Source organism: Pleurotus ostreatus (genome assembly GCF_014466165.1).
Source record: "Pleurotus ostreatus strain PC9 chromosome Unknown scaffold_4, whole genome shotgun sequence".
NCBI classification, from domain to species: domain Eukaryota; kingdom Fungi; phylum Basidiomycota; class Agaricomycetes; order Agaricales; family Pleurotaceae; genus Pleurotus; species Pleurotus ostreatus.
The window spans coordinates 3,044,691-3,071,126 of record NW_023503159.1 but is presented as its reverse complement, the minus strand read 5'-3'; the positions used below and the strand labels follow the sequence as shown (position 1 = coordinate 3,071,126).

Here is a 26,436-nt window from a genome sequence, read left to right as displayed (position 1 = left end):
CATGTAGGTGATCCGGAAGATGGTAAAGCAAAGCAGAAGACAAGCTTTGTAAGTTGTGTAGAGAATCTCTGTGGGCCCTACGAGCCTTCGTCGCTGGGTTCGAAGCTGAGTGGCCCCACATTGGGCGCGGGATGTCAATAGCACGGAACAGAGGGTCGAGTCAGATGCAATGTACGAGAAAATTTGATGAAGTAATTCGGGGGATGGCGCATCGTTGCTTGCCGCTCCTAGGTACAGGGCGGGAGAAAGGCGGGGCGGGGCGGCCCAGCGCCTCTATGCTTATGTAACAGGATCGATCACGGGACTCCAAGCGACACGCAGTGGCAACTTTCTTAACACTACCTCTTCGTTCCAGTGGCAATTTGTGTTCACAGGCGGCGAGTATAAATATGATCTCTGTCCTTACCTTCCTTCACTCATCCACAATACCATGGCTGATCACTTCGCGTTCACCACTAGCCAAGCCACTAGCTCTCTCAAGGATACCAAGAATGTCGCAGGCAATCGCAAGGAGATGGCGGCTCTCGAGGTTAGAGAAGAGTACACAAAGCCGTATAGAAACTTTTCCCGAGACCACTTGAACGCGCCTCCGGGCTCGAATTTTGAGATACTCCTGGAAGCCGATAAAACGCTAGTAGCCCTCACCGAATCATACGTTTCCGCTGTAGGAAAGCCCCAATATTCGGCACTTTGCAAAGTCCTGAATCATCTCAGCGAGAAATTCTGTGGTAAATCCTTTCCCCGACGTATACAAACTCTCACTAACTATTCACGTCCAAAACGCACAGGGGATAACGAACCCATCGTCTTCGTGGACCATCACACAGCATATCTCAAACATCATCCCAACGGATACTTTGACTGCTCTCCGGATATTCCTGCCATGTTGAAGTCTAGATTCTTGACCTACCCGTCCACTTCCCCTTGCAAATGCGCCGAGTGGTCCGATCTAGAGACCGTAGTCGAAGTCAAGAACGAGCACGAATACTTGGATGGCATAACGCAACTGGCCGCGTACCTTGGACTAGCGAATCAAGCTCGACCAGACAAAGTTGGGATATACGGCTTGATCACATCGCCACACGGATATCAGATACAATATAGCGATGCTGGCGGTCTGACTACATCGCCGTTCTCCGATTGGGAACACCTCGTTCCCTTGGCGTCCTATGTGTATACGCTCTATTTTCCTCTTCCAGGACGCCCGCGCTGCGACCCGACCATCACTCGCTCATCCACTCGCATAGAAGATAAACCCTCCTGGGATGTCACGTTCAAAGGCGAAACATATCCTGCGTGCCAAGTCAAATTCGTCGGACAACCGTGGAAGCGCATGGCGTGGGTCGCCCAAACAGCGGGTAAATATCCCACCGTCATCAAGGATTCCTACTGGGCGCATGGCCGGACGTTCAAAGAAGGGGAATTGTATGATGTTCTACAGGACGGCAAACCGGCTCCAGGCTTCGTGAGGGTGATAACACACGGAGACGTCTTCTATGAGGAGGGTCCTATTACCTCTATCAATATCGAACCCCATGTATATCGAGTAAAGACCAGACTCGTCATGGGCACCTCGGGTGACCCATTAATCGACATCCCAAGCATCAAGCATTTTCTCATGGCGATGTACGATGTTCTCGAAGGTGAGTGCCGCATCTAAGTCGCTATCATTTGACTAAGAACTCCCTAGCTCATCGATGGGCAGTCAAAGAGAGAAACATTATCCATCGCGATATCAGTCAGGCTAATATCATCATCAACCCCAAGGACAGATGTAAAAAGTACCTGAGAGAGCACACTCGGCCTATCTTTATCACAGAAATCCTCTTCAAGTTAGTAACCTAACCTACTCGCTACCCCACTTTACGACTTACAAGACATAGGAAGGAATATGCTCCGCCGGTGGCCCGCCTATTTGATTTCGACAACTCGGCTGAAAACGATCGCTTGCGGGCGAAGACTCCCACCTTTAAGGAGTCTCTAGAACGAAGCCCTGATCACGAACACCTTCGTCATAGGACGGTGAGTAGATCATTTCTACTCTGTTGACGAGAGTGCTAAGTTTCCTCTCTTGAACAAGGGCACGCCGCGGTTCATGGCACGCGCGGTCGCCGCTGGTCATACTCTTGGACGAACTTGGAATGTGTTCGTGTCCATGCCTTCATTGCCGCCAAATCTTCTTGCCCGGTACAAAAAGGTCCATTCTGCGGGAGAGAACCATCTACGACTTTTTGAGGATCGCAATGGCACAATACACGGTGGTCGCGTCGGTAGAAGAGAATCGGACAATGATCCTCTCGACGAACCAGGCTGCGAACCCAGCGAGGACGAATCTAGCGAGGACGCACCTAGCAAAGACGAATCTAACAGCGAGGACGAATCTGACCCCGACGAATCTGAGAACAGCGAATCCGACAACGACGAATCTGACCACGCCGAGTCCGACGATGGCACAATTGGTTCTCTCAAATTTGAATCTGACGACAATAAACTTACTGAAGACAAATCTGAGGGTCAAACTCAAATATTTCGGCATCTCCCTCGACATGACGCCGAGTCGGTGTTCTGGGTGATCGTAGTATTCCTCCTTCGTGCTCTACCCCTTGGCCACCGTCCCGCTGATGACACGAACGTGGAGTTCCTGAGGTCAGCCTGGGGGTACATTGCGGGTCACGAAATCAAGTCCGCACCGGGACAGTCTCCTATGGACTCCCGGGCGAGCCTTCTATTTCACCCCGACGCCTGGGAGCAAATTCTGCATCAGAAATTTGCTCGCCTGGCGCCCATGATGGAGGAGTTTATTGCGCAGGTAACGCCTGAATATAGCCATCTCACGGAACCACCTCCAGACGACTTCCATCTCCATGAGGCAATGCAACGTATTCTACTCAAATACGCCGTAAAATTTTTGGGGGACTCTGACATCCTTCTGAATACTAAAAAACGACGTGTGATTCTCCAAGAGACGGACCCCCAGTGCACAGGGCTGTGGTCATCTACTGATATTTCTCTGGACGGTCAGCACTTGCAGCAAGTTGGACATAGCTCTCGCTTTTCGGTATCCCGAGGTCCAGACGGTATTGTCAAGGACAAAGTAGGTAAACTCTGACTTTCTTGGACATCCCTGTAGACCCGCAGTATTGTGTACCGTGTAGCGATTTATGAGTAGAAGCCAGGTATGAATGATATCGAGCCGATGTATGTGCAATTATGTATCATGAACTTCTTTTCATATCATCGCACCTGCTAAGTACAAATGTATAAAATATTTGGTTTTGCTAGCCCACTAAGTGCTTGCCAACACCCTGCTTATGTAACAAGATCCCACTTCCCATCCCAAAGCGTAATGCAGAAGTTGGATTCACCACTCCAACACGCCTCCAGAGCTCCTCCGTCAAATATTATCGTACTCAACAGGGCGTGATGCCGTGTCAGTCGCCTGTGTTTGTAGAGCCTGGTCTAGGGAGGCTCTCCACATCATCTGGCATGCCGTACGGTTACATGACCTGCTACAGCTGTTGACACCGCTGGATGCAACGGGTAAGGTGAGGTGCTCGACATTATATGGCTGGGTCTGTGTCCTAACCTGCTTGCGATTAACACTTTTCTTGTGCCATCCACCCGAGTGACTGGGGCGCGTTTCGACACATACGCTTCCATGGTCCGCTCCCTGCGTATCGGGGTGGATTATACCTATAAGAGAGAAATATTTGCTGACATCCCCCTCAGCGGGCTATCCCTACCCCGCACGATTGAATTGAGGCTCTTTCACCCTCTCACACCACGTATTGTGCCTTTACTTCGTCATTCGTCCATCCAGACCTGGTTTATTAGCGACAAAGCTCTAAAAACCTTTTTGGAGGAGGGGGTGCCGTAACACTTCATGATATTGGTCTGTGCGTGATCACCATTAGAACGAACCACGATGTTTCGTCTATGGCAGAACACGTTGGACCAGTGACCACGTCGTTTCTTCACTCGTATCGCTTCCTTGACTCAAATCGCGCTCAAAACAACGTGGCCGGGGAACCTTGCTTACCGACCCAGCGGCCCTCCGCTGCCACAGAGTGCCCGCTTCACAGATCGCGGTCCAGTCTAGATTTCTCCGTACTCGCCGATATATTCTCCCCTCTGCCAAGATACGAGCATCGACCATCACATCCACTGAGCGCGTAGCGAGCTTTTTAAGCCGCGTCCTACCTGAGTGGTGCACCATCATGTGCGGTTCTAATGGAGCTGCCCGGGACATGGTCGAAGAGCTCAATGTTCGCTGAAGCTCGATGGGAGGAGCCCGCAGCGGTCATGGCGTCGATGAATGTAATGCGCAAGATCACTTGATGGTCCAACCTAGTCGGCGTAGATGTCGGAAGCTTCTGGTTGATGTTTTTCTTTCAAGAATTTGCTCGATGTTGTCCGTAGATATGTTGTTGCTCAAGGATGTCGTGGAGACTGTGTGTTGGTGTCGCCCACCGCTGTAACCTGTAGGATGATATATTCGCCTATGCGTCAATGATGATGATATGGCTACTTTTTGAACGAAGTGTGTTGCGACCCGTGCGGTAGGCAGATCCCACAGCCGCGAACCATCTGTAAGCTGCCAACGCCAACTTCACGCATGTCAAACTTCTCGAAAGCTCTCTAGGCATTATCGGGGAAACCCTCTGGCAGCTATGCCCTTTCCTGAGTTTCCTCGGAAAGAGGGATAACATTTCGGGTGTTCGTGTACGCAAAACCCAGACCAACGAAGCCCTCAATACCATCTGGCGTAAAATCGAGGTCTACGGCCTGGTATCCTTGTAATTCTGGCCGGGTACGCCAATACTCCGAGTTCCCCAAGTTGATGCTACTGCTCGCGTACGACCGAGGAAAAAATGTGGAACTGCCGCTAGAAATCTCTGACAGTATAATTATGCCCTTTGTAGTTGTAAACACGAAAGTTGAACGGTGTGAACAGGTTCCCGCGAACATGGAGTGGTGTTACTCTTTCGACGGTTCCCCTTAGTACACCCTATTTATTCTCAACCCTGTTTATTTTCACATTTTGCTCCAGATTGGGACTCTTTCTATGCCCAGTTGCATGCTATAATCCTCCTACGTGGTGATTCTGATGCGAGCACTGCAGACTTGACGTGGTGAAATTGAGGCCCCCTGATTACACTGACTCCCACGACGCGCGCATTGATCGGTACCGAGTCGGAGTCTCTCCAGCTTCCTGAATCCTGGCATCTCAACCTGTACGTTTTCAATGTTTGCGTAATTGTCTGCTCTTGTTGATTCTTGAAGTTGAAGCTTAAGGACGGCCGCCGCGACGATCTGTTCTCTCTTTCGCATACTATGTATGTGAGTTCTGTCCTCAGCGTATCCCCCTTCGTTCGTTTGAAGTGATGGCCTGCTCGTACTACTTCGCAGGTGAATAACATATCTGGGCGAGTATCGGGAAGATCCGAGCCCATTTAAGCACCTTCCAAGCTACTGTAGCCCTCACAGCTGACCGTAACCCTGCGGTATCCGGGCTATTTCAGGAAATTGACCTCAAAAGCAATCGGCGCTAGGCTCGATGCTACATGGTGCCTTTAGAGAGACAAAGGGTTTAGAGATCGGTACGACGGAGGTGAATGTCCCCCGACGTCCGCCAAGGGTGCGCAATATGCAGATTCCCTGCTGGAGTCTAAACTGGCGGCTGATGGCGGTTCCCCGCTTGGTGCCACGGCATCCCGACGCCTTGTCAGAAGAGGCAGTCAAAATGCATCGCTCTCACATATATCGTTCGTCGACGCGATTCAGGCATACCTTGGGCGCGGAAAAGTACAGAGCGTTGTTCAAGGTGAGCATGACGGCTACAGCGCCCGTTTAAGCGCCCGCTTAGCCTCTTTTTCGACCTCACTGTGGTCGCAAGTCTCTTCAATGTTTCGGTTATGCTCGGTTATCGAGAAAAGCGGTTGCCGCCGGGGCGATCGACTTGGGGCCACCTGCTCCATTGTCGTGAAATTGAAACCTGTATTTCCAGTCACAAGAGACCTTCAGGGGACCAAGACAACTGCTAGGAATGCTTATGTCCGTGCCTGGCTTCATCATGCGCCAACCATTTCAATTCCCCCAGGACCCTTTTGTGGCGCTTCCCCACATCCTGGTCACCGTATTTAACTTCCCCACATCTGTGCTAAATTAATCCGTGCTCCCCGCATTGCTTTTCCTTTACCCCACCACACCTCGGATTCGCCATGTCTGTCTCGGAAAAAGGCTCGGACAACGTCGTTGAGCACTACGACAAGGGGGAGCATGTCGATCCTGAAACCCACGTCGACCCAGCGTTTGCGAAGAGGACAATCCGACGCGTCGATGTTAACCTCCTGCCCATCCTAGCCATCCTTTACTCCATCTCGCTCATCGATCGTGTCAATATCTCGTGAGTTACGCGTCGTCCTGATTACATTTCCTGCTTCTGACACAGCGTGCTCAATAGGAACGCGTATGTCGCGGGTATGGCTCAAGATCTCCAGCTGCAGATCGGGGCGCGTTATTCTATTGCCACTTTGATCTTCTTCGTCCCGTACGCTTGCATACCTGCTCTGTATCAAGCTCGTTGCTGACATTTCACGTTCAGCTACATCCTCTTCGAACTTCCGTCGAACATTCTTGTTCGCAAGGCCGGCGCCGCTCGCTGGATTGGTAGCATTACCACCTTGTGGGGGATAGTCATGGTTGGCATGGGTGCGTCTCCCACTGAATTGCTTGCTAAGTCGTTTACTGATCTCAGTGGTATAGCATTCGTCACTACATGGTGGGAGCTCGTTATCTGCCGCGCCCTGCTCGGTGTCCTCGAAGCCGGGTTCTTCCCTGCCTGTACATATATCATCAGTACTTGGTATGTCCGAGGAGAGATCCAAAAGCGCATGACAGGTTTCTACGTCCTGTCCATTATGGTCGCCGGCTTCTCTTCCGCGATGGCTGGAGGTATATCTGAGATGGCTGGTATTGCAGATCTTGGTGGATGGCAATGGATTTTCGTGAGTACTGTAATTCTCACCCTCGTCTACAGAGCACTCATACACTGTCCTCAAGCTTCTCCTTGGTCTAATCACAGTCGTTGCTGGTGCAAGTGCCTTCTATTTCGTTCAGGACTTCCCCGACAAGAACAAGTTCTTGGACCAGGAGCAAACCAAATTCATTCTTGCCCGTATCAACAAGGATCGTTCCGATGCCGAATTCGATCACTGGACGAAGGCCAAGTTCTGGTCCTATCTCATCGATATTCACTTGTGGTCTTACGCCCTCATGTTCGGAGCCGTTTGCACTACTACCTACGTGAGTCTTTCTATGATACTTCCTTCACGACGTTCTCTCATAGTAGAATATCATAAAGGCCTTCGCCTACTTCCTGCCTATCATTCTCGTCCAAGGGATGGGATACACCACTCTCAACGCACAATTGTTGACTGCTCCGCCATACGTCTTCGCTGCCCTCTATTCATTCACGTTGGCTTGGTTGAGCGACAAGTACCTGCTCCGCGGCCCGTTCCTGATCTTCCAGGCGATCTTTGCCATCATTGGCCTGACCTTGGTACGTGTTCCGTCATGTTCTTTCCTCGAGAGATCTGACTTAAATTATGGCAGACTGCTTTCCATACCGTCAATGGCGTGCGGTACCTTGGTGTCTTCTTTGGCATCGCTGGGGGCTCTGCTAACGTCCCGGCTATCCTTGGTATGTCGCTAACACTATGTATTGACGTATTGGTTGTTTACTTGGTAACGATTACTCAGGCTACATGCAAAACAACGTCACTGGACACACGAAGCGTGCTTTTGCTTCTGCTATTACCATCGGTGGTGGCGGCATCGGTGGAATCATCGCATCGACGGTCTTCCGCTCAAAAGATGCTCCTGGATATAGACCTGGACGTACGTGATCTTCCTCGCAACCTTTTTATGTCACGACTCATTGTATTTATGAAATCAGTCTGGGTCACCATCGGCTCGCAGCTCATCATAATCGGCACAACTTGTGCACTCATGGTGTACTACAAGTTCAAGAACGCGGCTGTGCGTGAAGGTCGCTCTCCCCCTATCGACGGTCGCCCCGGGTTCCTCCACACATTCTAAACGCGTGCACGTCGATTTTTCGTTCCTGTTTACGCCCATATTTTTGTTGTGGCGTTCGTAACGCGCAGTACTAGAGGTGAATTACTGTCAACTGGCTACATGGTGGTATGTAGATGCACACGATTTTTCCATTACTTACGATTGCCATTTACTCAATGACTACCCTATTATTTACTCAATGTACGATACTTGGATATATGTAACCACAATGTCATGTCACGAAAATACCTTGGAATGATAACTCAACTTATCATCACTTTCTCAGTTAATTGTCAGTAATATTCTTCCTGGCAAAGCTGCTTTTCTAAGACATATTCATGCGTGTGCTTCGAGGAAAAACAGATGTCGCATCCTTCACTAGCGACGGAATTCCACAACACGCGTTAAACACAAGAAATGCATGATGGCAAGCGGATCCTAGGTTTGCGATGTCTTACGAAACCGCCGTACCAACGCTCTTCTCACTCACCACACCTTTTTTTAGCGTTGACACGTTCAGCGCGGTATATTGGCAAATTTCCGTGCGCCCACTGTCAAGTGTTGTGGTGAAAGATCGGCGAGAACCCGAACTTCGTCCTTGCTTCGTCCTCATGCATCAAAAGCATCATATGGAGCACGCATTACATAATTTATGTACGCGTTATTTACTGTTATTTATGACAAGTTCATTCACCTAAGTTCGAACTTGGCTTTGGTTGAAGTTCATTCGAACCACCATCGTCGATTCGCAATGGCCTCGTACTCCGCATTCTTCTCGTCGGGCCTGCTCGCGCCGTATCAGGCCTACACGTCGGCGACCGCCTCATCGTTCGACATGTCCCCAATCCGACCTGCGAGCCCCCTACCAGGAGCCGATATCGAGCGCAGTAGCACACCGACCCCATCGAGCCATCGCAACAGCTCTGAACTTCCGCTCATAGATGAGGACGCTGCCATGCCCAGAACCACCCATTCTCCCCAGTCGTCGGGTGCGCCGCGCCTACGCAGGCGGCGGTCCAGCCTAACCGTCGGCTTGTCGCCCATGAACACCATCAAGTCGCCCCAGCGCAATGCCGGCGCGGCCATGCGATTTGCACACCACTCTATCTCCATCTCCTCGCCTTCGAGGAGTCGCAGCGGTAGTATCGGTGCTGGGAATGGGAGTAGCATGGGAGGGATCGCGGCGGATTTGTTTGGCGTTGCGAGCCAAGGCACGAGTCTTGTTGGGAGGATGAGGAGTGGAAGTGTTGGTGGAGCCTTACGGTAAGCTATTCTCTCCTGTCAGACTAGCTTTCCTGATGCTGATGAACTGTACTTAGACCACGTCGAGCGCTTCGCCGGGGTTTATCCAGCTTTGTGCCAGCAGCAGCCCCACCGCCGAGTGCACCTTTACCGCCATTACCGTTGCTGCCTTTCAACGCGAACTTCAACTCACGCCCACAGCAAGCGACTCCTTCATCTTGTCTCCTCGATGCCCCTGTTATCCGTTCCAGAGATCGCGCATACTCTATTGATGCCAATACTATCGACGAAGAAATGAAAGAAAACTAGCGGCCCTCTCGGCTCCTAGAGAGTCACAATGAAGATGATAATCGCAGTTCCTGGTGAACACGGTTATACATGTACTACATATTTATTATATGTGCTCTCGTATGCTCTCCATCTCTGTATCGCCTTGCTGGGCGTTCTATTTGCTTCAGTTCCATTGCATTCCTCTCACACGTGTATAAATAAAGTCAACCAGTTATATATATGTATGTCTCCTCATGTATTTAATGCCGTCACGTTCATATGCCTATGGAATTAACTGTGTTCGTATTTGAGATCTTGCAGACGGAGAAGTCAAACTTCGGGCTTCGGTGACGCGAATTGGGTGAAACGAAGGCTTAAATTTTACTTTCCGATCAATTTCAATCTTCGGATGGATCTAGCTTCGAATTCGGCAGAAGAGGGCAAAAGAGTCGTTCTGACCTCGCAGCCTTTGATACGAACGGAGAGGTCGTGGGTACGGCAAGGATTGTTGCTATTGTTTCTCGTCGGTTGATTGTTTCTTTCTGGTGTTTTAGGCTCACACACGTTTGCACCGCCTGTCTACGGAGATAAGATCGCGAGGTGTGTTTCTGCCCTGAAATTCCGCCCGTTGCCAAAGTGATCGACAGCATTGAAGCGGCGGACAACATACAAAGCGCACAATAGCTTGCCGATTGACTGACCGACATGATGAACTGTTGACAGATCACTTGGGATGTGGGGCAGAGAGGGGCGGACCTCAATGGAATGAAGACCTAGGGACCAGGGGGATGTGGACTTGGATCATACTCGAAGGACTGTCGTTCCTCGTGCATCGCGAAGGGCAGAGTCGGTCTGAAATCTACGTGCAGTGCACGCTGCGTGCTACTACGTGTACACCCAAGGGGTTTCAGCGCTGAGCATAGACCACTGCCAGCCAGACGAAGCTATTTACAAAGCACACCACCAGCACCGACGTCCATCGGACGGTTTAGCCTATTTTACTAGCGCAATCTTGCTTCTTGGGCGCGATGTTGGCGATGCCGGTAAAAGTTCGGATACAGGTTGCCTGTACGTTTACCGCTGCTCACTTGTCCGAGTCCACAGGAGACCGGCGCCAAGAAGGGTCGTAATCACAACAAACGCGGAAAATTCACCGCACATGAGGCCGCCGTGCCACATGTCACAGCAAATTGGCGGTAACCGAGAAACAAATTTGTCTTACGTAAAGTTGCTATGACAGTCCATTCACCAGACATTCAAATAGTTCAGCTCTGCTGGTCTTCCATTCCTGACTCTGATCCAGCATCACTCCCGCCACTCGCCTTCACTGTTTCTTTTGTAATTTCATAGTCGTTGACGACAATGACCACCGCCTACTCAGCATTTTTCGCCTCAGGCCTCCTCGCCCCCTCCTGCCACACCACCGGCAGTGAATTCTCAGACGCAGTGAAATCGAACCAGATATGCATTGACGAGACACGCCTTATGTCGACCGCGCCTGGCACAGGCTCCTTCACATCCTATACTCGGCTCGACATGGTCACACATCCAATGTCCTCTTCATCAAGCTCGGGTAGCGAGGGATCCTCCGCTCCCTCGCCATCGACTCGCCACAGACGTCGCCGTTCCAGCCTTAGCGCTGCGATGTCCTTGTCGTTCTCAGGAGTGAAGCCATCTGCTCGTGATGCTACATCAGCAGCTGTCCGTTGTTTCGCTACAGCGTTTGCGGCCAGTTCATCGTCTTCTCGTCGTACGAACGGCGGCAGCATTAGCTCGATTAAATGCGAGTCTGAACACGGTGTTCGTATTCCTGATGCATCGATGCCAGGCGATCTACCCAAGCACAACAAGATGCCCCGTAGAAGCACAGTCAGTGCAGCTCACTCGCCCGTGAGGTATGTTTCCAACATTTGATATCATGTTAGTATCCAGTGAGTAACATTTCCAACAGAATCAAGCGAAGTGATCGTCGTGGACCGTCTCCTGCCCCACCGCCATCATCGCCGCTTCCACCGCTCCCTTCTCTGCCTGGTGTGGCTCAGTGAACACTGACCTACGCAGTCACCTATGCTCTTAGCGGCCCCATAAAATTGACATCATACTATGCCCACTCAATTGCCTCCCCTGCATTGACTGCAGCATCGCCATACCATATACCGCCTTTTAATCTTGCACCATCATATCACAAGATATCATTACCGCCCTCATGCCATGATCTCGTCACCAACAAGAATTGTCGCCATGTTTCTATAGTACCATGTATCACGAACGCGATGAACTTCCCATTTGTATCTAGCCTAGTCCGATCTTGCAATCCCGTACATACTTAGATTCCTCGTATATATTTCGACGCGTACATATAATTTCTTATAATCATAGACGTATGGTATCCTTCCCCCATTAATTCCCGTTCCTCCGTATAACCGACAACCCCATGCCCTCATACATAGCTACCTTGTGCATGTAGTATCTTTCATAGGCCCAATGCTAAACTTGAAGATCAGCCCCTAAACGATCATGACTTACGAGTTCGTGTCCTTGTGGCGGCTTCTAGCAGCAACATGATCCCAGTGAGGCACAAAGCAAAACAAGGTAAAGGGCGGACTTTCATTCGCCTTGTTCTGTCGTTGCTGGTTTACGGGCCTACTATCGTGATTAATTGATTGCTAACCAAATGAGATAGGAACGCAGGAGATTTCGTGGTCGCGATTTCGAAGATTCGTCGTAGCGAAGTTGGAAGAACCTGTACTCCAATTATGATCACAAGGACTCTGGACCAAATCAGGTAGGCTTGCGCAGTACGACAAGGAGCGTCGTCTAGGAGAAGAATCGGCAAATCCGCCGTGACTACTGGTGTCCATGGCATCTTTTGTGAAGCGAAAGCAGTCACGAGCAACATAGGACATTTGGTCTAACAGCACCCGAGTGAAGGTTGAAACCACTACGGAGGTTGATGGAAAGGGTATCTGGAGGTGGTGGAACGAGTAGGCGCGACGACTTGGGGGCAGGATGTGGGGGCTATTCGACGACAGAGGAATCTGAATACCTGGATCACGAACGGCGCAGAGAACGGCCAAAGGAAAAAGGGGGACTCAGAGCGAGGTGTGAGTTTTATTACATTGCCTGTTGCTCAATGATCACCCGGGCTTGCATGATGTTGCGCAGGCCTTGGCTACTGATGGACGGTAACTACAAGTTTATATAGCTACGACAGCCTGCAAGCGGCTCGACTGCTCCCGCCGCGCTGTAGCTCAGAGAAAGGTATCAACATTTGTACATGCTACGCGTGGATCCCTGCCGTACCTTGCCGCAAATACTCGACGTATGCGGACCAAACATTTCCTCCTGAACTCGCGAGGCTTGAAGAGCGGCACAAGATCCCGCGAAGCTAGAGCAGTAGTTATAGGCCGATCACTTGTCGGGATCGTGAGTGAGAGGCCTGAGCTCCAGAACATAATCATCTAGTGTGGCTTGTGTGTACGACTCCCCTGCTTCTCGGTCCCTAGCATATGCCTGCTGGTGGCGCAAAGAGACCCTAGTGTCCGAGGCCACTTTTTGGTATAACGTAGCCAGGGTGGTTCAACCACCATAACCCATGGACTTCGGCAAATCGCAGGGAACGCTAGAACACTCTTCTCTTTCCCGAGGCGTGGGTGCGAGGACTAATCATTTTCAAGAATGTGCAACTTATCCACATCCCGTATGTACGATACACCGGCGAAATTCAATCACCTAGGTGCGTGCTATTTGTTACGGTGTGCTATTAATATTGAGCACTTGATATCGGGCTACAGTGATTGCCGCCGATACAAGTACGGCAGTAGAACTTCGTTGATGCTTCTTCGAAGCACGCTCAAGCCCAAGGACTCAAGCCCATGTCTCTGCAGACGCCCACGCTAGTAAGTGAATGCGACAGCCGTTTCTGCTCCAGGAATAGCCAAAAGAAACGATGTCAGCTATTTCCTTGATCTTCCTGGCGCCTAGTGCTGGTGTTTGTGGCTTACCTCTGAAAACAGATATTCTTCTACACTTGTGCTCTCAGACCGTGTAAAGAAGGAAGAACCTGTCACTATATGTGGGAACAAACGCTCTAGTCATTCGATGGGGGCGTCGAGCTAAGCGCTAATACAGCGGCGCAACCACCTTCCCTTCGTTCCCTCACAATATGAATGTTGCTAGAGTACGACATACTGCCTGACTGAGTGTCAAGTTTCCGGACATAGGCATTCCAGGAAATTTGTTCTCAGTGTGTCGAAGCATATATAAGCTGTCAATATTCTCCGTGAACTCTCAGCTTACGGTCACCGTCTTAGCTTCACGGTAAGCATCCGCACCTACCCCTCGAATCATCAGAGCTGACCGCTTTATTCAGACTACCTAGCCTGATCATTCAAATCGTTCGTGTTGTTGTCTTTGGACGCGAGATTATCTGCAAATTCTGATTGTTTTGTGCTCCGTGTAGATCCTGGTAAAATGCGTCCATCTTTCATCTTCCTCGCATTGGCTGCTACCTTGGTGGTCGCTCGACCTGTCGAAGACACATCCAAGGATCTGTCCCTTCGGGGGATCGACACCGTCGATAGCATCGATATCGCCGATGACTTTAATGACCTATTTTCTCGGGACATCGACGGCACTGACGATATCGATGCTGAAGACCGGCGCAGGTTGAGGCACGCTGTCAGAAGGCTCATCCACGCATTGAAGCACCTGTTGCATGGTCACAGGGGCCACCATGGACATGGACATGGCGGCCCAGCTGAGCCCAGTGCTCCTGCTACACCCCCCGATGCTCCAGCGCCAGATGCGCCAGCCGCTCCTGACGCTCCTGCCGCACCCGCTGACCCCGCTGCCCCAGCTGATCCTGCCGCTCCTGATCCTGCCGCTGGGGCTACCGACCCAGCCGCCGCTCCGGCTTCCTAGGAGGTCAAACCACGAACGTTGGGCTTGAGGGTGCGGGATTTTTGGGATGTGAAATCAAGACGTAACACTTTGTCCTCATGTACCGTCTCTCCGATCCTCAATGAATTGCTTTTGCCCGCCTCTGATGCTTCAGTGTATTGTGCACACACGAATGATCTTTGAATCTGGTGGCATGGAGGGATGAGCGTCACTGTGTAGATGCCTGAACACATTGACACTCCTACATTCTTGAATGGTCAGGTTCCTTGTCCTCCTTGGTTCACGTAAATTATCAGTATCAGAGGTTCAGACCCGCCGTAAGAGCACCTACTAATATATGAATTATTGAAATGCACTCCATCTACGACAAATGTCCGTTATTATATCAGTCTTACGTGCTCCAAGAGTTTACTGAATAAATTTCTACTTTCAGTGTTGTATGTTCTCATAAAGATGTCTCATTATGGGAGGGCGGCCGCCTCCATTTCCATATTTGGGCAAGGATGGCGCGCCGACACGCACGTGCCGGGTGCGGCCATTACCGAGGTCACGTTTTCCTCTTCCTCCATTGAGCGGCGGTCGGTCGCTTGAATCCGCGCAACGAATTCCCCTCTATGCAGAATGGCGCGAGGGATACGACACTCCCCAGCAGAAAACACTACACTGCCCAAGGTCCAGTTCGAGAAAGTCGATGATTTGGATTCTACGCGACCGGGCGGGGTCCACGACCAACAAGCACGGTCTTACGGTTGTCAGTGCTTTCTGCACCAGATGCTCGGCGGGACGCTCATTTCAATCTAGATAACGATTTTTCGGAGTTCTCGAGGCCAGAGTACTACATTCGATACATTGGTAAGCCCCCCTTGTGGATACCGCAGGCACGGGAGTTTGAACCATCCAGATATCTAGAGCCGTTGGAGAGTGAACTAGCTACTCAGGTCGAATATGATATGGATGAACAAGGTGCGTAGTTGTGTTCCCCCCTTCGATCCATCCACAACGGTTTGTAGATCAGGAGTGGCTGGACCATGTCAACCAAGAGCGCAAGAAAGAACAGCTCGACAAAGCTACGTACGAGCTCTTCGAGATTGTCATGGATCGCCTGGAAAAGGAATGGTTCGACTTGGTATGGATCCCCTCGGTGCAGCAGTGATCGGCTTCTCACTTTCACAACTAGACCAAGAACATCCCGAAACCCGACCTAGCAATGCCCTCGGAAGACTCTACCTGTGCAATATGTGATGATTCAGAAGGGGAGAATAGCAACGCGATAGTTTTTTGTGATGGGTGTAACTTGGCTGTACATCAAGGTGAATCACTTCGGCGTTGTTGGTATATTTATGTATTCAAAGCTAGCAGATTGCTACGGCGTACCGTATATCCCGGAGGGGCAGTGGTTATGCAGGAAGTGCACTGTCTCGCCTGAGAATCCAGTGGTGCGTTCCGACAACAGTTTCCATATGTGTATCTGAATGCTCATCACCCCGGCTCTAGTCGTGTATATTATGCCCAAACGAAGGGGGCGCGTTCAAACAAACTGTCCACGGCGAATGGGTGCACCTGCTTTGTGCGATATGGGTGCCCGAAACGCGTGTTGCCAACGATGTCTTCATGGAGCCGATAACTGGGATCGAGCGGATATCGAAGCAACGATGGAGATTGGTGCGTTTCCCGTACACACAGCGTTTATCGTGCTAAACGTTGATAGCGATGTTCCATTTGTGATATCAAACAAGGAGCGTGCATCCAATGCGCAAAAACGTCGTGCTTTCTTGCCTTCCATGCAACGTGTGCCCGCAAAGAGAAGCTCCTGCTTCCGATGAAGAGCCAGCCAGGTGCTGAGCCGATATCACTGACAAGTTACTGCGAACGTCATCTTCCAGTAGGTGGCGCGTACACTGTCCTGATTTAACAGGACTAACGTATTGACCAGAAAGAACAACAAGACGCCAGAATCGCCGCCCTGGCCGCTGAAGAATCCAATGAATCAGACGACGACCTGATTAACAAAGACAAGCATACCAAATCCGCCCGCGCCTACGCTAAGACGTTCAAAACAGGACCACCACTCGTCCCCTCTATCATCGTGGAGCGTATCTTGCAATATGTCGCGAAGATCCATCTGAGGAAGAAGCCGGAGTTCGTGTACATGATGTGCAGATATTGGAGTTTGAAACGAGAGGCGAGGAGGGGTGCTCCGCTGCTGAAGAGGTTGCATCTCGAGCCGTGGACGGCCAACGCTGGATTGAAACCACAAAGCGACGAGGAGAAGTTAATGAAATTGCAGGTGCGCTGCTTTCATTTGAAGCCCCTTTCACGACGGTGAACGTCCATTTGCTTAGTTGCTCCAACGACTGCGCGACGACTTGGAGAACGTCAGGGCGTTAGCTGAGCTGACGCGGAAGCGCGAGGCGAGGAAACGCAAACAGGTCGAACTTATACATAACGTCATCTCCCAATTCTTGCTATCACACGAACCTACGCTGCGTATGGCTTTTGAGAGGATAATGAGGTGAGTCGATGTGCCCCTACATCTGCTGCGACCGTGTTGACTTGCCTTCTTCCGTAGCTCGGATCGCAATAACTACTTCAAGAATCCAGTCTCCAAGAATGATGTCCCCGATTACTTTGATGTTGTGAAGGAGCCTATGTGCTGGAGCATGATTGACGCCAAACTGGATCGGCACGAATACTTGGACGTCCAAAGATTCAAGGCACGTTTTGTTGCGGCCACGTATTCATGCCCAACATTAACTTGTGTTACAGGACGATATCGATCTTGTCTTGTCCAACGCCATATTGTACAATAAGCCCGGAACAGCATTTTACAAGACTGCCACCCGAATACGAGCGTCCGCACGTCCGATACTCGACGAGCTTGACAAACTTTGCGTCTCACATACCGAACTAGCTACTGGCGCACCAGATCTTTCAGCCATGACTGTTGACGAGTCTTCATCACCCTTGCCCCCGCTTCCATTGGGTGATCTTGAACCTCCCCTGACCGTTTTAGAAATGCTTGTAACCGACAGCGGCGGACTTCAAGAAGGTTTACCTTTTCTATTGGAAGAGCCCGCGATCACGTCTTTGTTCAGATACGAGTTTGGAAAGGATAAACCTCCCCCACCACCTCCTCCCCCGAAACCCAAGAAGACGAAAGTCAAACCTCCCAAAAAAGACCGCGCCGAGGAGTACGAGAAGCGTAGGCTCATACGACAACAACAGAAGGAGGCCGCCGCGGTGTCGTCGCCACAGGATGCGCTTCTTGACCAAAGCCCGGGGTTCAGAATCCCAAGGACCAGGAAACAGGCTGCCAACGCTGCTGCGTTTGAGGCCGAAGCAACTGCTGAGGTATCTGTTGAAACAGAAGGTACCGAACTCCAAGCTAATCTATATGAAACCCCTGGTCCGTCGTCAAAGAAGAGGGCACCACGAGCACAGGTGGGACAGCTTGGCCAGCCTCAGTGGGTCGAGGATGTGGACAGTCGAAGTTCTTTTGCGTTATTCGAAAATGGATGGATCCTTCCTGAAGGCTCTCGACGTGGCGGGAGGGACAGACCCGCCGCCGCTCCTGTTGTGGCGCCCACACCTCCGACTAAGCGAAATCGTGCAGGTAGGTCGACAGTCTTCCACACATCGCAGGCATCCCTGAGTCTGAACCCAGGCCATGAAGTTTCTAGACTATCGGTATATAGCACATCAGCACACGAAAACCAGACACTCCTGGACAATGCCTCCGAATCGCAAGGATCCCGCCGGGTATCCGAGATTGTCAGCACGATCTCAGAATCCCCCACCGCTCAACCGAGTTCAATGGATTATGATGTCAGCTTAGCGTTGAAGGATCGGATCATGTTGCCAAGTACGATCGTCAGGGAACCCGATGGGACTGTTGTCATTGAAGAGTTGGACACCCCCGCTACGCGAAGCGAGAAGAACAAAAGACTCAGAGCGGAGAGAATGCGACTCGCCGGTCCTGGCGTTCCTCCACCTACACCCTTCCACGCCCCGCCACCTGATATTAGCCTCCTCGCTGGGGCTATCTCTCGAGCGAATCAACGTTCTCAGGCAGCCGAAAAGCCCGAATCAGACGATGAGTCTTCGTCTCTGAGCGAACTTAGCAGCGATGGCGATGGGCGAGATCAGCTATTGGACATTCCTCCTATGCGCGTCGTACCTAATCTTCCTCCTTTACCCCCTCCGGTCCAGGTTTCCCCGGCTGATTTCACCGAAGGACTCCGTCCCGGAACTATCGGTAAGTCGGCCAGGCTGTATAACTTCAAATCGTTTCTGACGTACGAATTCGCAGTGTGGGCCAAAATTCGTGAGACATCGGCGTTAATTCTGGTTACACCACTAAACTAGTCTCTAGCATCATATCCTTGGTGGCCCGCTACAATTCGAGATAAATCAGATGTCGATGTTCCAAAGCAACTACTCAAAGACTCGGGTGCAAAGCGGAAAGATGAATTCTACATCGTCCAGTTCTTCGATCCACAGTATAGTTGGTGAGCCCGAGGTTGTAAATTATGCCAGCGTCACGCTTAACGACCATTCGTAGGCAATCCGTCGTACCTGAGAACGTCAAGTTATTCAATGTCGATAAGAGTATGTGTTATATATCTTCTCATCTTTTGGTCCATCATACTAATAATATGTAGGTCTTGATGAGAAGTACCTGCACTTCAAAGGCAAACTGTCTGCCAAACTTCGGGCGGCATTCCGGTATGTTCTACTGGGGAAGTATGTTCGTAAGGTGTACTAACTCCTCAATAGCGAGGCCTCTAACGTTATAGAATATGCCGATGCAGGTTCCGACGATGTTTTAGAAGGTGACGATGTGGTGGCTCCTGTTGAAAGTTGATGCTACGTTCAAGTGATTACTTCTCTGTCATATGGTGTTACTCCGGATTATGGTTTACTTGTATTGTAGATTCTATGCTTGTAATAAACTATGCCAAGATGGAAGTAGAGGATGTTACGCTGGGAAATGAATGTTAATCATGAATTGTCCCCCTCATTTGCATTGGAGATGGCCAATTAAAACGACCCCAAAGAGTTTGCACCCAGCGAGGACGACGCCTTACCCTTGAATCGGCCGAACGACATTCTTACCGCGTAAGTAGCACTCATCATCCCTATGTGCTCTAAATATTGAATCCCAACAGGGTTAACTATCTCGGATCCATTCAGGTCTGGCACAGAAGCAGTACGTCTCCAGCAGTAGTCAATGTACCCCCTCTCTCGAAAGACACAGTACTCGAACTCTGTAACGGACATGGCGATGACCGAAGAGTCCAAGTGATCTCGGCAATGTGCCTCAAACATCTGACATCGATATCCAGTCGTAAATGGCATATATTTCTCTACTTGTGCGTTTATACATCGGTACTCGGAACATCTTCCTAGGTATGATTGGTATGCGTGGCCAGCACGCGGGTATCGCCTTTGAGAGAGAACACACCCGTTCCATAGTCTATTGCGGCGGGGTGGACGTCAGATTGGGACGTGCGATCAACGCCTCTGCAAAGGCCGCAAAGTCGCTCTTCGAAGAGCGACCGGGCTGGCGGGGAGGGCGTTGAGCATCGCAACAGAATAAACAGATCGAATGACACTATACCTTTAAAGCGTACACGACAATTTCTCTAGGCCACTGCTCGGCGGGGATTTCGGGCGACTCGACCGTCTCTGCTAGAACAATCCGGAGGACGTGCTCCTCGGCATCGAATGTGCACCGCACGCTGGTGTTCACGCGGACATTCATGGACACTTTCCACAAGGGCTCGCGACGGAAAACTACGCACAGCACGTCAGTTCGGGTGCCATTCCAGTCGGAAACATGCATGCACAACTCACGCAAGCGTTCGCTATTAGTCGATTTATTCGAGAGTAGCTTGATGCTGCCGATCATTCCGTTCGAGAAGTTCTTCTTCCCTCGTTTTACGAAGAGCTTGATGTTCTTCAGCTCGAGCTGGGCCTCTTCGTCCTCTTCGCCAGTAATATCTATGTGATGTGGTAAGGGTCAACGAAGAATTCCTGGCTGCTGGCAGTCGATCCTCACGAGTCTGGGGCGAGTCGGACCGCACTTCTGCAGGAGCAATTGCGACCTCTTCAACACCCAAGGCGTTCGACGAAGGCTCGTTGGGAGCGTCGAAAATCGACTTTGAACCAGATGGAATGCACCATGCGGGTTTAATTCCCCTTTCCGGAGAGGGGGAGCTGAAGCTCTGAGAACTGAACGGTGAACTGCTGCCTGCGAAGGCAGCAAAGCCGCCGTTAGAAAAAGTGCCACCGAAAGTCTGGATATATCCTTCAGTGTATGGTCATTTGGCTGTTTGTTTCAAATACGTACGGCAGAGCGTTTCGGTGGAGGTGGGGTAGCGGGTGGTGTGGGTGAGGCTAGGTCCAAGGGCGACTTCTGATAAGCCGAGGGTTCATGTTGGTCAGTGCGGAATATGTGAAGTACGATCGGTGAAGCTGACCTTCGGGGAAAGGGGCAGAACGAGGGGTACGTCAGGGGGCGTGCTTGGTCCTTCTGACCCTTCGTCTGATAATTCAGACTGAGGCGACGCGGTCAGACTCGGTAACTCATCGACTGGAGGCAGCTTCAAGGCGTGTAAGATAGCGTTCTCATAAAGACATCCAGGAAGACCAACAGCTTCAACCTTGGGTCCCTCTTCGACATCGGTCCGAGCTGGCGTCTCCGGGGCTGCGGCTGCGGAGATGATGGTCTATGTTCGAGGGTTAGCCTCGGAATGATCGCAATCCTGCAACATTGCAACAGCGAGGCATCCAAACACTTACGTCACTGTCATCGATGTCAGACGGCGGAGTCCTGCTCCGCTTTGCTGGGGGGTAAATGGACAGCAGATTCTGCAAGTTGCTATCAGGATGCAGCAAGGTGTAAGTGAGCATACGAAACTCACCAAAGGGTACCCTGCATTCTAATATACCGAACACTGTCTTCAGCAACTATTTGTAGATGTCGCGAGGAAAACATACTGAATAGTCATCGTCGTCGTCGTCGTTTGGTCGTTTTCGCTTCAAGGACGAACGCCTGGATAACGCGGTTGATGGGACAATGGCCTCTGGTTCATGGAGCAGCGTTTCGTTCTGATCGATAACTTTCTCGTTCGATGGTGAGGCAATCTGGGTTTTATCGTCCGGGCGATCACCCAACTGCTCCGGTAGAGCCCCCAGCGTCGGTGAAGTTCTGAGAAGTTGTCAAACTTGAGGTTAATGGAGTCCCCCGTAGCGCTACTAACGAATTGTGTGCGTAGCGGCGCGAACAAGCGTATCCCATTGTCGCTGCGACTGTCGCGAATCCGCAAACCACAAAATTGATGTCGTTCACCGGGAACATACTAGTGTAACTGAAGCATTCTTAGCCAAGGAAATGAAGTAAGAAGTAAACGATTTGCTTACTACGAGTTATGCGAGTTGAGGAGTCCAATACCTCAGACGATAGGCGAAATTTTCACGGACGGGGGAAAATATGGGGTAGTCGATTTGAATAGCCAACGTTTAAGTAATTTTGGGGGACATGCCTGCACACACCATCATGTTAGACTGCCTCGCCTTCACCACGCGCCCTATTCTGACAAGGACCTCGGAGCAACACGTGGAGAAGGTTCCGAAATCGTCTATCGTTGACATTAGGTTTGAGGGTTGTGATTTGTTACCAGAAATTCTAGGAAGTTCTCCACCCCCGCAAAGGCGCTTCGCGTGCACTCATGCATGATCAGGCCTGGTCCCTCGTTGCAGAAGAGAAGTTGGGATTGAGGGTAAGTTCAGGGGATAGGAGATAAGGAGTAGGGGATAGGAGACTAATCCCACTGGGGAAATCACATCATAACCGCGTCGCATATTGTAAGTTCACGTTTGATTATAAACGATATATATATTCCTAGCAAGAAGGGGACCGGTGGGCGTTGAGCCTGATATTATACAAGTAGATGATAAATATGCATCGAAAGCTATCAATGGTTTGATGAGGTCTCTCGAAAGGAAGCTATCATTGCATACGGCGGCGCTTGTCTCTGAAGATGTACTCTTCACGTATTACGCCTGGCGGAAACACATCGAGGTCCCCGGCTATGATTGTGCGGGGGATATCTGGGAAACGAGAGTGTGCTGGGAGAGGGGAGGATTGGCTGTCATAAGAATTTGCTTCGATGCTGTCCCTCCGCTTTCCTACAATCGAGTGAATCAGCAGGGATGCCTGAGAAAGCCGGAGTCTACTCACTTTTGTCTACGATAATACTGTCTGAACCTTGAGATACTGAAAAGTGCGAGCGATGTCCTGCTCGCTGGAAGTGCTGGCCATCCAGAGAAATGTTGGTAGATGCCCTTTGCTCCGGGGGGTCCTTCTTCTCAAGAACGATACGTCCTTTTTCAGTATTCAGAAAGATGTCAGAAGCCTCAGAAAATTTGACGGCATATCTAAGGAGAATACGCTGCATTGCCTCATGGAGGTGGAACTCATCTGGAGGAGGCTCCGCGAGATGGCTATATTCTGGCCTGACTTGCATCACGAGCTCCTTCATCATCGGAACCAGGCCGCCCAGTTTTTCATGTAGATTTGTCTCCCAGTGTTTTGGGGACAAGAGCATCGTTCGAAAGTCTATAGGCAAGCCGGCAGGGGAGGACATGATTTCGTGTGATGCGATGCATTTCCAGGATGATATCAAGGACTTCGTGTTCTTGTCCTTTTCCGGAAGCTGACCAAGAGGTAGAGCACGAAGGAGAAATACCACAATCACCCAAAAGACCGACTCGGCATCATGTCGAGGGAGGTGCCGAAATATCTGGATTTGTTCGTCAGACCTCCCTTGAGTAGGTTTGTTGTCGTCCGATTCAGATTTGAGAGAGGCAATTGCAAGATGGTCAGACTCGTCGTGGTCACTTTCGTCCTCGCTAAGTTTGTCCTCGCTAGGTTGGTTCGTAATAGCTTGGTTCATGGTGGATTGGTCCATAGGAGGTCGGTCCACAGCAGATTGGCCCGCGGTAAATTGGCCGGTGGTGGGTTCGCCTTCGTCTGGGTTGTTAATTGTATCGTTATCTGCTCTCTTTCTTCCGCTCCGACCGCCATGGATCGTGCCATTGCAATCCTCGAATTGTCGTAGAGGGTTCTCGCCGGAAGAATGAGCATTTTGGTACCGCACAAGGATCTTTGGTGGTAACGAAGGCATGGGCTCGAACACATTCGAATCCGGTTCAAGGATATGCCCGGCGGCAACTGCGCGAGCCATGAATCGAGGGGTGCCCTTATCAATAGAAAAGGACTTTCAGCATCGTCGTAAACAAAGTATCAGTGGTCTACTCACCGTCCTATGACGAAGGTGCTCGTGGTCGGGGCTTCGTTCAAGAGACTCTTTGAATGCTTGGGTCTTCGCCTTCAACCGATCATTTTCAGCGGAGTTGTCGAAATCATATAGACGTGCCACGGGTAGGGCATATTTCTTCCTATGTTTTGTAAATCCTAAAATGAGTGGCGAGTGAAGTAGGGTACCGACTTGAGAAGAATTTCTTTGATAAAGATAGGTCGAGTGGGCTCTCTGAGCAGCTCCTTTGCTTTGTCCTTAGGGTTAATCATGATATTAGCTGGGCTTATATCCCGGTGAATGATGTTCCTTTCTTTGACAGCCCATCGATGACCTGGGGGGAACTTTTCAGTCAAACAAACGCAAAAGTGACTTGGGCACTCACATTCGAGAACGTCGTACATAGCCATGAGAAAATGCTGGATACTCGGAGTCTTGGCCAATGGGTCGCCCGACGTCCCCATGATGAGCCTAGTCTTTACTCGATACACATGGGGTTCGATATTGCTAGACGTAATGGGGCCCTCCTCATTGAAGACGTCTCCGTGTGTTATCATCCTCACGAATCCCGGAGCCGGTTTGCCGTCAGCCTGTAGGAGATCGTATAATTCCCCTTCCTTGAAGGTCCGGCCATATGCCCAGTAGGAATCCTTGATGACGGTGGGATATTTACCCGCTGTTTGGGCGACCCACGTCATTCGCTTCCACGGTTGGCCGACAAATTTGACTTGGCACGCAGGATATGTTTCGCCTTTGAACGTGACATCCCAGGTCGGTTTATCTTCTATGCGAGTGGATGAGCGAGTGATGGTCGGGTCGCAGCGCGGGCGTCCTGGAAGAGGAAAATAGAGCGTATATACATAGGACGCCAAGGGAACGAGGTGTTCCCAATCGGAGAACGGCGATGTAGTCAGACCGCCAGCATCGCTATATTGTATCTGGTACCCACTCGGCGATGTGATCAAGCCGTATATCCCAACTTTGTCTGGTCGAGCTTGATTCGCTAGTCCAAGGTATGCGGCCAGTTGCGTTATGCCATCCAAGTATTCGTGCTCGTTCTTGACTTCGACTACGGTCTCCAAATCGGACCACTCGGCGCATTTGCAAGGGGAAGTGGACGGGTAGGTCAAGAATCTAGACTTCAACATGGCAGGAATATCCGGAGAGCAGTCAAAGTATCCGTTGGGATGATGTTTGAGATATGCTGTGTGATGGTCCACGAAGACGATGGGCTCGTTATCCCCTGGGCATTTCAAATTAATGGAAGGTTGTGTGGATACGTCAGGGAAAGGATTTACCACAGAATTTCTCGCTGAGATGATTCAGGACGTTGCAAAGTGCCGAGTATTGGGGTTTTCCTACAGCGGAAACGTATGACTCGGTTAGGGCTACTAGCGTTTTATCGGCTTCCAGGAGGATCTCAAAATCCGAGCCGGGAGGCGCGTTCAAATGGTCTCGGGAGAAGTTGCTGTACGGCTTTGTGTACTCTTCTCTAACCTCGAGCGCCGACATCTCCTTGCGACTGCCTGCGGCTTTCTTGGTATCCTTGAGAGGGCTAGTGGTGAACGCAAAGTGATCAGCCATAATAGTGAGGATGAGTGAAGGACGGCAAGGACAGGGATCCTATTTATACTCACCTCAAGGTTGTGGCCACTGGTGAATAATGGGATAAACACAAACACAAATTGCCACTGCAACGAAGTGGTAGAGTACTGTTTAGGAAAGTAAATCGAACTTGCCACAGCGTTTCGCACGCCACCCATCATGTGATCACTTTAAACCCAGCGAGCGCTGAGCATCAGTGAGCATCGACTTGTAGAATGAGCGTAACACACGAATTTGACAGTGGTGAGTCCGACGGTAGCGAATCCGACGGTGATGAACCAGACGAATCGGACGACTCGGACGACACGACGAAGAATCTGACAGAAAATCTGAAGACGAATCTGACGACAACAAATCTGATTTTACTATCGACTGTGACAGCGACGAACTTGCTCACGATGAAGGAGGGCGAAACCTAAAAGGTATTCTGGGTGATCGTAGTACATATTCCTACTGCGTGCTCTGTCCCTTGGGAACGCCCGAAAAAGACAGGGACAGCAAGTTCCGAATCTCCGTCTGCGACTACCATATTGCATCACACGAAATCATGCCCAGCCCCGGCAAATTTCCATTGGACATTCGGGGGACGCTTTTGTATTCCGCAGGCTGGGTGCAAATTAAGCCCCGGATACAGCCACCCTCCAACCCCTCCGGATGACCTACACTTGCACGAGGCTATGCAGCGCATTCTCCTCAAATATTCTAATCAAATCGCTGGAGCCTCTGACACCGGGCCCCCTAGCTTCCGGTGGAGGCCTGGTCCCTCTTTGCGGAGAAGTTGTGATTGAGGGTAAGTTCAGGGGATAGGAGATAAGGAGTAGGGGAACAGGGGACTAAATCTGGGGAAACCACACTATAACCGCGTCGAATATATTTGATTATAAACGATATACGAATGTGTACAGAGTCAATTTGGCATACATATATTTTTGACAGTAAGGGGACTGGTGGGCGTTGAGCCTGATGTCATACAAGTGGATGATAAATATGCATCGAAAACTATCAATGGTTTGAT

At 50.6% G+C, this 26,436-nt stretch overlaps 8 protein-coding genes across 8 annotated transcripts; 6 read left to right on the top strand and 2 right to left on the bottom strand.

Moving 5' to 3' along the window:
* Positions 1–430: 430 nt before the first annotated feature.
* Positions 431–3,109, top strand: PC9H_006859 (uncharacterized protein; the record flags this gene model as incomplete). The annotated part of the gene is made up of 4 exons (XM_036776398.1): positions 431–1,643; positions 1,691–1,832; positions 1,884–2,022; positions 2,081–3,109. The coding sequence occupies 4 exons, from the start codon at positions 431–433 to the stop codon at positions 3,107–3,109; spliced, it is 2,523 nt and encodes an 840-aa protein (XP_036632417.1).
* A 3,112-nt stretch (positions 3,110–6,221) lies between these two features.
* PC9H_006858 (uncharacterized protein) lies at positions 6,222–8,100 on the top strand (the record flags this gene model as incomplete). The annotated part of the gene is made up of 9 exons (XM_036776397.1): positions 6,222–6,406; positions 6,464–6,550; positions 6,605–6,711; positions 6,766–7,007; positions 7,063–7,305; positions 7,364–7,561; positions 7,615–7,702; positions 7,762–7,899; positions 7,958–8,100. 9 exons carry the CDS (start codon positions 6,222–6,224, stop codon positions 8,098–8,100), a joined length of 1,431 nt encoding a protein of 476 aa, XP_036632416.1.
* Positions 8,101–8,830: 730 nt separating this feature from the next.
* PC9H_006857 (uncharacterized protein) lies at positions 8,831–9,630 on the top strand (the record flags this gene model as incomplete). Its single annotated transcript, XM_036776396.1, has 2 exons — positions 8,831–9,342; positions 9,399–9,630. The coding sequence occupies 2 exons, from the start codon at positions 8,831–8,833 to the stop codon at positions 9,628–9,630; spliced, it is 744 nt and encodes a 247-aa protein (XP_036632415.1).
* A 1,323-nt stretch (positions 9,631–10,953) lies between these two features.
* PC9H_006856 (uncharacterized protein) lies at positions 10,954–11,505 on the top strand (the record flags this gene model as incomplete). Its single annotated transcript, XM_036776395.1, has 1 exon — positions 10,954–11,505. One exon carries the CDS (start codon positions 10,954–10,956, stop codon positions 11,503–11,505), a length of 552 nt encoding a protein of 183 aa, XP_036632414.1.
* A 1,788-nt stretch (positions 11,506–13,293) lies between these two features.
* PC9H_006855 (uncharacterized protein) lies at positions 13,294–14,514 on the top strand (the record flags this gene model as incomplete). The annotated part of the gene is made up of 3 exons (XM_036776394.1): positions 13,294–13,327; positions 13,386–13,403; positions 14,054–14,514. The coding sequence occupies 3 exons, from the start codon at positions 13,294–13,296 to the stop codon at positions 14,512–14,514; spliced, it is 513 nt and encodes a 170-aa protein (XP_036632413.1).
* A 600-nt stretch (positions 14,515–15,114) lies between these two features.
* NTO1 (nuA3 HAT complex component nto1) lies at positions 15,115–19,357 on the top strand (the record flags this gene model as incomplete). The annotated part of the gene is made up of 17 exons (XM_036776393.1): positions 15,115–15,244; positions 15,295–15,345; positions 15,403–15,456; positions 15,504–15,619; positions 15,671–15,803; positions 15,853–15,929; positions 15,988–16,155; positions 16,202–16,375; positions 16,427–16,780; positions 16,836–17,005; positions 17,063–17,207; positions 17,260–18,106; positions 18,158–18,748; positions 18,866–19,001; positions 19,055–19,101; positions 19,155–19,218; positions 19,270–19,357. The coding sequence occupies 17 exons, from the start codon at positions 15,115–15,117 to the stop codon at positions 19,355–19,357; spliced, it is 3,345 nt and encodes a 1,114-aa protein (XP_036632412.1).
* A 612-nt stretch (positions 19,358–19,969) lies between these two features.
* PC9H_006853 (uncharacterized protein) lies at positions 19,970–21,856 on the bottom strand (the record flags this gene model as incomplete). Its single annotated transcript, XM_036776392.1, has 9 exons — positions 19,970–20,056; positions 20,114–20,289; positions 20,350–20,496; positions 20,555–20,792; positions 20,846–20,911; positions 20,976–21,224; positions 21,298–21,366; positions 21,496–21,706; positions 21,759–21,856. 9 exons carry the CDS (start codon positions 21,854–21,856, stop codon positions 19,970–19,972), a joined length of 1,341 nt encoding a protein of 446 aa, XP_036632411.1.
* Positions 21,857–22,507: 651 nt separating this feature from the next.
* PC9H_006852 (uncharacterized protein) lies at positions 22,508–25,400 on the bottom strand (the record flags this gene model as incomplete). The annotated part of the gene is made up of 6 exons (XM_036776391.1): positions 22,508–22,686; positions 22,739–23,759; positions 23,820–23,958; positions 24,009–24,150; positions 24,202–25,059; positions 25,115–25,400. The coding sequence occupies 6 exons, from the start codon at positions 25,398–25,400 to the stop codon at positions 22,508–22,510; spliced, it is 2,625 nt and encodes an 874-aa protein (XP_036632410.1).
* Positions 25,401–26,436: the final 1,036 nt, after the last annotated feature.